The 10,084-nt window shown below is 30.7% G+C and overlaps 1 protein-coding gene across 1 annotated transcript; it reads right to left on the reverse strand.

Annotated features, from left to right (window-relative positions):
* Positions 1-8,755: 8,755 nt before the first annotated feature.
* LOC145804277 (uncharacterized) lies at positions 8,756-10,084 on the reverse strand. The gene is made up of 4 exons (XM_082897977.1): positions 9,814-10,084; positions 9,427-9,718; positions 9,134-9,275; positions 8,756-9,058 (listed from the first exon to the last, which is right to left on the reverse strand). The coding sequence occupies exons 1-4, from the start codon at positions 10,050-10,052 to the stop codon at positions 9,036-9,038; spliced, it is 696 nt and encodes a 231-aa protein (XP_082754103.1). The 5' UTR covers positions 10,053-10,084; the 3' UTR covers positions 8,756-9,035.

Below are 10,084 nucleotides of genomic sequence, written 5' to 3' on the forward strand. Positions count from 1 at the left end.
GGTTTTGATACATTTATAATGAACTCTATAAATTAAAGCAATATTGTGAGTTTTCTCTTTCATGTTAGTAAATGAACCATGTAATTGAATGTTTAACGTTAAAGCATCTAAAATATGAGGATCACGTAAACTAAGAGTAAAATCAGGAAAACAGTTAAAATGAATGGGTCCTTTGTGGAGACCAGTTTCTACCATACCCATTAAACTATCATTATAATCAATAAAACGAGCATCTCTTAAACATAATAAAACAGAAGTGTTTTTCCCTTGAGGAGTTAATGGGTTTATTCCAACTTGAATTAATCTTAAATAAATGAAATTATCGCCAGATTTTAAATGTCGTTTAATAGTATTAGCATAAAAAAGTTGACATGTTTTTCGAGGTTTTTTTAAAGTATAAACTTGTTCTAATGTTTTAACATACATATTAACTTTGAAAGTATTTTGTAAAAATGTTGTTTTATAAATTTCTTTAACAGACAATTTTGATATATTCCAACTCAAATCAATTTTATCATTTTGTATTTCTACTTCTTCTTCATTAATTACTAATGCTTGATTAGATATAGAAGGCAAGGTTATTGATCTAGAACTAACTGAAGAGTTACTCCTGAATAATCTACTCATTTTGCTATTAATTAAACTATTTTACAGGAATCTTAATACATTGTCTTAATTTATCATATTTTCACATACTAGGCTTTCACACATACCCATTTTCGGAAGACCCCTCAATCCAACACTGCCTAACCAAAGGACTTACCAAGGATAGGGACGAAGGTTGGGTGGCTAGTTACAAAGTGGAAACACAGATAGAATTTTGGACAGATTAAGAAGACTGAAACCAGTTTAATAAGCAGAAAAGAGAGACAGATTAATCAGAATTTACACGACAGTGAGTAACAGATAGCAACATAACTTGGCTCTGATACCATTTCAGAATTTCACACATACCCATTTTAAATATTTTAAACTTTTTTAATTGATTAAAATATTGAAAAATTGCATTAAAAATAAAAAAAAATACTAATTTAAAACTCAAAAAATAATTTTCAAAAATTGAAATAAATTTTTAATACAAAACCTATTTTGACTCGTTCAAACCTGCTTGTTTGCCACATCTACAACAACAACAAAAAACTAACAAATTATTCCCAAAATTCCCCCCATTTTTCTTCTTCTTCTCTTGCTTACAATTGCTCATCTGTCTCTCTGTCTCTTAGTCGTGCTCATCACACTATTACAAAAACAGTTAAAAATCATACTTTGACAAATAAAAATATCACACTTTTATTGTCATTATATATATATATATATATATATTTAGTCATACCTTCTAATTAACGTGTAATTATATATATTTTTAAATTTTCTCTTTTATATTTTTAAATTTTCTCTTTTATATAAATTAATATTCTAATACTAGCGGCCGCGCACATGCGATGCGTGTGCAATTTAAATAAATAGGAATAAAAGAAAATAAAAATGAAATTAATATTATAATGTGTACTTAAATAAATAGGAATAAAAGAAAATAATAATGAAATTAATATTATAATGTGTACTTAACTTAAGTGGTATGAGTCCTCATACTTAAACCCATGGTCATGGGTTCAAACCTTGCCCATCTCTTTGTTTAACTTTTTTTAAAAAAATAAAAAACACTGTCACATGGCATGAGCAGAGTAAAGCTTTAGGACACCATAAGAGCTGCCACATGGCATGAGCAGAGTAAAGCTTTAGGACACCATAAGAGGTGTTCACTTTATAATAGTACTAGCGGCCGCGCACACGCGATTGCGTGTGCAATTTAAATAAATAGGAATAAAAGAAAATAAAAATGAAATTAATATTATAATGTGTACTTAAATAAATAGGAATAAAAGAAAATAATAATGAAATTAATATTATAATGTGTACTTAGCTTAAGTGGTATGAGTTCTCATACTTAAACACATGGTCATGGGTTCAAATCTTACCCATCTCTTTGTTTAACTTTTTTTAAAAAAATAAAAAACACTGCCACATGGCATGAGGAGAGTAAAGCTTCAGGACACCATAAGAGGTGTTCACTTTATAATAGTATAGATAGATAGATAAAAAGGAATAAAAATGAAATTAATATTATAATGTGTACTTAAATAAATAGGAATAAAAGAAAATAATAATAAAATTAATATTATAATGTGTACTTAGCTTAAGTGGTATGAGTCGTCATACTTAAACCCATGGTCATGGGTTCAAACCTTGAATATTAATAAATTATGATAGAGTATTGAATATTTTATTAATTTATAATTTGGTGATAATGACAAATTTGCAATTTTATAAGAAGAATTGGAGATGATTTGGGTTAATTTTTATTAGTAGTTTCTCTTACACTATCTTTGTGTAAACCTTATGTGACATTCATTCACATCAACAATATATTTTTATGACACTGACAAGCTTGCATTATTTATTTTTATTTTTTTTCGAGATAGGTTAAGTTCAGTTTGGAAAAATGATTGCTCAATTTGTGTTTTGGTTAGTTTTCCTCATCAACATTGCGTTAATCACTGTTGCAGGGTTCAGTGCCACTGAAGAAGTGAAAATGACTTCAATGGTTGATGACATAAATGCTTATTCTCACTTGCACGCTGCAGAATTGCCATCTAGAAAGTTTGTCTTCAAATGGTAGGCATTTTATGCAACTAAAAGAAATTTATTTTATTCTTAAATGCTCACTGTTATTAAAGTTGAAGAGCAACAATTTTACTTCAAATATATGGTTTATGTGTAGCCTATAGGGTGACTTGAAAATCCTCTATAACTTTGTCTTTATAGGATAGAGGTGCTAAATTTTCAAACATCTAAATTTACATTGTTTAAAATTATGTCAAACTGTGTTAGAGTACCAATTATTTGACTGTTTAATTTATTGTGAAATGGGTCCAACAATGTATATCATCAATCTTGACCCATGAACAGAGAAAGGAATAGAGCGATTTAAATGTGAGAAGATCTAGAGTTTCTTTGAAATTTACTTCTAGGATTTCATTTGTGGTTGTCTATTTCTTTCCTTTATATGAGCTTTCTATGTGAAATGTCATTCTGTAGGTTTTAGCTGGGTTTAATTTGTATGTTGGGAAAATTGCATTTCAGTGCAAGGTTTTTAAAAAAATAAAAAAAAATTCACTCAATTCTTTTTGCCTCAGTTTTTTAATTTATTTGTGGGGTAAGTGGAATTTTAATTACTTTATCTGATGGATAAATTTGATGTTGGTTACTTTAATTTCAATGGTACAGTTTGTAGTTCTCTAATATTCCTTCATATTAGTCTTTTATATAAAAAGAAAACTCAAACAATTTTTGTACGAAACTTTACATAATGGAAATTGGAGTTTAGAAGAAATTTGCTCACCTAGGGAGTAGAACTTCTTAACAGGCTCTTGGAATTACTAGTCAATGCACCACCTCTGCTCATAGCCAATGAAGATAGACTGATATGGGAAGCAAATCCTTCAAGTATGAATCAAATCTATTAGTGGTTTATTACCGTGGTGGAAAGGTTTCAGCTATAGTATCAAGTGCAGAAAATGGGAAAGAAAAATTTGGGAAGCAGTTCCTTTTGCAGCAATGTGGTCATTTTAGAAAATTAGGATGATTGGAAAGTCAATGGGACCCAAGTATACTAGGATTCCATTACTGAAATTATAAAACTAAAAGAGTGGCTATTATTCAAGCCTAGAGACCATATATCTCATCATACACCATATCAAACTCACTGACACTCTTGGAACTAAAATCCATATTCTACTTTTCACTCCTCCAAGTATCCTGACATGCACATAAGTGATAATCAAATATTAATAATTTTAGCTCCCTACTATTTTGGGGGTCGCAACACAAATCATGTTATGTCACGTGCGTATTATGCTATTTATCACTACTCATACATGATAACTTCCTACTTATTCAACTTAAAATTCTATCACTAGTAGTTGTTAACTTAAAAGACACTACCATATACTTGGTAGGTTTGAACATCACTTACGATTCTTTGATTGAAACTTTCATCTTTGATGCATTTTGTTTTTTTTATTTGGTTTACCTAAACAACAGCACATTAATTTTGGCAAACAAATTATGTGATTCGAGATTAAGATAGTTTTTCTTCTACCGCTTGCTTATGATCTGTTACAGCTATAATTTTTGTGTAATCTTCCTGTTAAATATAATTAAGTTTAGGTGAATGTTTCTCTTTGAACACTTATTAGTTATGTTGTGTTTTTCTTTGAATGTTTTGGCCTTAGGTTTTGTGGATCTTGTAATCGAGTTGGATCTTAAGGTGACACTTCTCAAAGGCCTGAGACAGGAATTGACGAGTAGGTATCTTCTACACATTGATATGTATATATGCATGGATATAGGACGGAACGCCCGGTTTGAAAACTATGTAAAAAAAATACACTTTTTCAAACTAAGTCCAAAAATGTACTTTTCCAATACTTAGGTTTGAAATAGGTCATTGGGGGCTAAAATCGTGAAAAAGCCATGAGAAGGCTTGAGAACACCCCTAACACCTCGGAAGGGACCAATGTAAGTTGTGTGGAAACTTACAGAATTAGCACGAGACTCCTGATTTGAAAACTAAGTCAAAAAATGCACTTTTCCAACACTTAGGCTTGAAAATAGGCCATTGGAGGCCAAAATCGTATAATAGCCACAAGGTCCAGGGAACGCCCCGAACACCTCAAGAGGGACCAAGCTGTGAAAACTTATAAAACTAGCACGGGACTCTGGGCTTGAAAAATGCATTTTTCCAGCACTTAAGCTTGAAAATAGGCCATTGGGGGTCAAAATTATGAAACAGCCGTGAGAAGGCTCGGGAACACCCCCAACAACTCGGGAGGGACCAATGTAAGTTATGAAAACTTATGGAACTAGCACAGGACTCCCGGTTTGAAAACTAAGGCCTCGTTTGGGAACAGGCTAATTTAGTAACTTTTTGGCTATTTGGCTAAAATATGAGCTAAAAAAAACTAGTATATTTAGGATGACTTTTTGGCTTTTTACGAAAAGATGTGTAAAAAGTAGAGAGAAAAGAGAATCTGACTTTTTGGTATGGATTGTTGGCTTTTTTACTTTTTTAGTAACTTTTTGACTTTTTAAGTAAACTGGCCTGTTGCCAAACGAGGCCTAAGTCTAAAAATGTACTTTTCTAATACTTAGGCTTGAAAATAGGCCATCAGGAGGCCAAAATTGTGAAACAGCCTCGAGAAGGCCCAGGGAACACCCCGAACATTTCAGGAGGGACCAATGTAAGTTTTTGAAACTTACGGAACTAGCACGGGACTCTCAGTTTGAAAACTAAGTCGAAAAATGTATTTTTCCAACACTTAGGCTTGAAAATAGGCCATTGGGGGTCAAAATCATGAAACAACCATGTGAAGGCCTAGGGAACACCATGAACACCTTATAAAGGACCATTATAACTTGTAAAAACTTACAGAACGAACATGGGACTCCCGATTTGAAAATTGAGTCAAAAAATACACTTTTTTAACACTTAGGCTTGAAAATAGGCCATCGGGAGCCAAAATCATGTAATATCCATGAGAAGGCCCGGGGAACACCCTGAACACTTTGGGAGGGACCAATGTAAGTTATGAAAATTTACGAAACTAGCACGGGACTTCTGGTTTGAAAATTGCACTTTTCCAACACTTAGGCTTGAAAATAGGCCATCGGGGGCCAAAATCGTGAAACATCCATGAGAAGGCCCGGGGAACACCCCAAACACCTCGGGAAGGACCAATGTAAGTTGTGAAAATTTACAGAACTAGCAAGGGGGTCCCAGTTTGAAAATTAAGTCAAAAAATGTACTTTTCCAACACTTTAGGCTTGAAAATTGTTAAATTGTATATTTGATTGATAAGATAATAATTGTCTTCCTTTTTTTTTGCTTTTTTTTTTTGTTTTGTTGCAGATTGGAGATTAGATATGGACGTGTTTGGTAATCTAGAGAGCAGAAACTTAATCTTTTTGTGTTTTGTTAAATATTGCATTATATGTATTTTGGTTGCGTTATAAATTTTATATTTTTGTAGGTATTAGGGGACATGTTTGGTAATCTGCACTTGATATTATATTTTTGTGGATATTATGAGACGTGTTTGGTAATCCGTAGTTTATATTGTATTTTTGTGAATATTAAGAGACATTTCGATTGTGGTGTTTATGAAAATGAATATATTTTTGTATTGATCTGTAATAGATATTTTATTGAATAAGTTATTAAAATGCGCAGGGAATTTTTAGTGAAAAGAAAAATTGAAAATTGAAAATATTACTCTCATTTTTAAAATTTTTAATTATTATTAGCCACGAAATGAAAAACCGTTGCTATTAGTTTTCAAACAATATGACGAATAATTGTCACTAATGATATAGTTCCAAACAAATAATTTTGTCACATTTGTTGAATATTTCGTTGCTAAATTGAAATATTTGGCGATAAAATATTTTGTTATTGAAAAATTTTGTTTTTTGCTCATTTTAGTAACGAATTTTTTTGTCACCTTAATTTATATCATTGGTGAGGATAAATTTCGTCACTAAAACCTCTATACTCATATTTGGTAACGAAATATTTTGTTACCAAAACAATTAAAATAAAATATTATATAATTCTAGTGACGAAATTGATATTATAGAGGACGAAAAATGTAACATTTAGAGATAAAAAATTTTGTCGCCAAAAATGAAAAATAGGCGATGAAACGATTTTCATCACCAGCTACTTTCAACGACAACATATAGGTGACAAGCATGGTAACAAAATTATTTCGTTGCAGATCACTTTGGTAACGAAAATTTAATGTTTGGAGACAAAATGAATTTATCACCAAAGACCTTTTTTTGTTGTAGTGATAGTGTTTTGTATGGTTTCATGAGGAGCTGTTATTTATCAGCATACATTTGTAATGTAAAAGTTCACATCAACATGTAGTGAAAGATTTTCAAAAGGTAGACGATTTAGGATTTTGACAATGTGAGAAATTTTTTCTATAGAATAAGGAAGAGATTTTTTCCCCTCGAATGACGGAGAGATTTTATCTTAGAATGAAGAAATTCTCCCTCGAATGAGGAGAGATATTTTTCATGAAATAAGGGAAAAATTTTCTCCATAGAATAAAGAATTATTGTTATTTTTTTATTATAACAATAGTTCTTTTTCCTTCTTTTCATAATTTCCAAATTTCAAAAAAAAAAAAAACTTTTAAATTATATAAGTTGGCCTCTTATTAGAAATACATATTTTCACGGTACAGTTTGGTGAACTATCAACCTAAACTATGATAAAAGCTTCCAACCTAAACTATCCCAACCTAAGTAATTAACTTTTTCCTTCTTTTCATAATGTGAGATATTATCAAATAAAAGTTAGCCAATAGAGATTTTCTTAATTGTTTAAAATTAAGAAAATCAAGAAAATTAGTATGAGATATTGACACTCTCACAAGGCTACTCACTAAATGAGATGAGAGTATAAGATTATCTTTATATGAGTAAAACAACTCATTTTTTTCTTTCTTTTCCTAATGTAGGATTATCAAATAAAAATAATTATTAAAAATTAAGAAAAATAAGAAAATTAGAATGAGGATTTGGAACTCCTAGAAGGCTCGTCACTAAAAAATCCATTTTCTGTATATATATATATATATATATATTTCAAAATAAAAAAAAAAGCACATAAAGTTAGAAAGGTAATTTGATCATATTATACCAAATACGATCTAATGGATCAAAAAGAATGACTTAGATGAAACATAAGTCCTAAGATGGAATTTACTAAAAAAATCATACAAAATTTATATGTATAATGGATAAGGCTCAATACAATTTTTTCTTTTCTTTTCTTTTTGTAAAATAATAACTTTAATGTAAAAAATTAATATTGACATGCTAAGGTTGTGTAATTTTTTTCAATGAATTTTTCAATACAAATAAATAGTCATATGGCAACGAAAAGCTTTCTTTGTCTTTAAGGGGAAATGGAATTTAATGATGGCCTAATGCCATATAGCCAAACAGAAGGAGAAATATAGAAATTACAAAAAAATGGAATGTAATGATGGCCTAATGCCATCTAGCCAAACAGAAGGAGACGTAAAGAAATTACAAAAGAACATCTAAAACTGATAAATAAGGAGAACCTGATTCCAACCTACACAAAATTGAAGGGCAAGGAAGTAATTACATGAAAAACTACCAAAAGATCGGGAGCTTCTATTTGCTCACTCATTCCACTCTGTACACACACTTAATGATAATTATTTTTATTACAATTTTATTCCTAAGTGAAATTACTATTATGGACATCACACACAATTCAAACAAACATATTCATAAGTTAAATGTCGAAAAAATAAAAAAAAATTTAAAATTCTACTGTTAAAAGAAATGATAATTTTCGGAATCCTACTTCCGAACAAGTTGTTTATTTTCGAAATACTACTTCCCAACAAATTATTTATTCAGAAGAATGTGCATAGAGTGTAATGGGTGTATACAAATAGAAGCTCCCCAAAACAACCTCACTCAAATGTGTTGGAAGCTAAAAAGTAAGAAGGCATTTTCGAGAGACAAAAATAAATAAATAAATAAAAGACAGAATAGGAGCCATTGATGAATAGTAAAAACACTGTTAAAATGGACCAACTTATTGTATAGTAGATAGATAGATCCAAATGAAGAAGATCAGATATATAGTAAATAGATATTTTTCGATCAATGTCTGCTTTTAAAATAATTAAAGAGGAAGCAACGGGATCTCTTTACCACAAATCCAAAGAAGTCTTATAGAGCTGAGAAAATATCCAACTGATCACCACTTAAAATGAAAGATAAAAAAATAAACAGTAATGTAGTATTATCAAATTTCATCAGTTACCCTATCCTAAGCAGCTAAGTCCAATTGCCTGGGTAATAGAAACTTTTCCATGTGAATCCATGATTCAAATTTGAAGTGAACTGCTTCAATGCATTCAGAAATCGCTTCTGTAAATTCCTGCAAATCAAATAGTTGTTTCAAAAAAATTATAAAATACATCCATAACTCTATAGACTAAGACTATAAAGTTACCTTTTACAAGTGCAGAAAACTTGGTGTGCTCCAGGAAATGTGGCATGTATAGTGGAAACAGTACAAATAAATCATTCTCCGTTTGTCTCAATGGCCTAACCTCTTCCTTCTCTTTCTGCTTTTGTGACGCCATAGATAATTTCTATGCCATCCCAAAAAAATAATAATAATAATAATAAAATCTCATAAAGTAAAAATACTTCAACCTCAAACAAAAAGAAGTGAATTGAATTTTGTCATTTTCCTTAAAATGCTTCAAATATATGAACCACTCAGTATAAACGAAAACATACCACATGCTGATGCACATGAATGAAGCACATCCTCATAAAAGATAAGAGTACTCCACCACTATGAACACCCTCGAGTTGCCATTTGTCGGAAGCTCTCTTGTATAATGGATGCATGCATACTAAAGAAGCCCAATCGACATTCTCTTCAGGTAAGTTTATGAGAGCATTCCAAACGGGGTCAACAACAACTTTTGGAGAACAGCCAATCTCCATCCGAAATAGGAAAATATTCTTTATCATTTCGAATGGTGTCCAGAGGCATGAATGGTGAAACATGATGTCCTGATTGTAACTAAAAATAAAAATAATAAAACTAATTATTAGTATCAAATTCAAAAATGCTTTTAACTTTTAAATATTTTCAAAAGTTGATGTAAATAAAAATACCTTCGGTAGTTACCAAGTAAGTCCAAGAGATGAGCAACATCTTTGGGGATTTCATTGCCTATCAGAATTTCAAGTATAGTCTTTAAATCTGCACCATCCTTTCTCATATATTTCTGATTATGGCTATATTGATTTCCCGTCAATGTCACGTCATATTTTTCATTCAAGATAATAGTGTCACTTTTTAGATTACAGTGAGCTATTCCCTTGCGATGAAAATGCATTACATTCTTCATCATGCCCCTACATAAAAGCAATTAATATCAAACTG

Source organism: Camellia sinensis, chromosome 12, assembly GCF_055761805.1.
Source record: "Camellia sinensis isolate YWXY chromosome 12, ASM5576180v1, whole genome shotgun sequence".
NCBI lineage: Eukaryota > Viridiplantae > Streptophyta > Magnoliopsida > Ericales > Theaceae > Camellia > Camellia sinensis.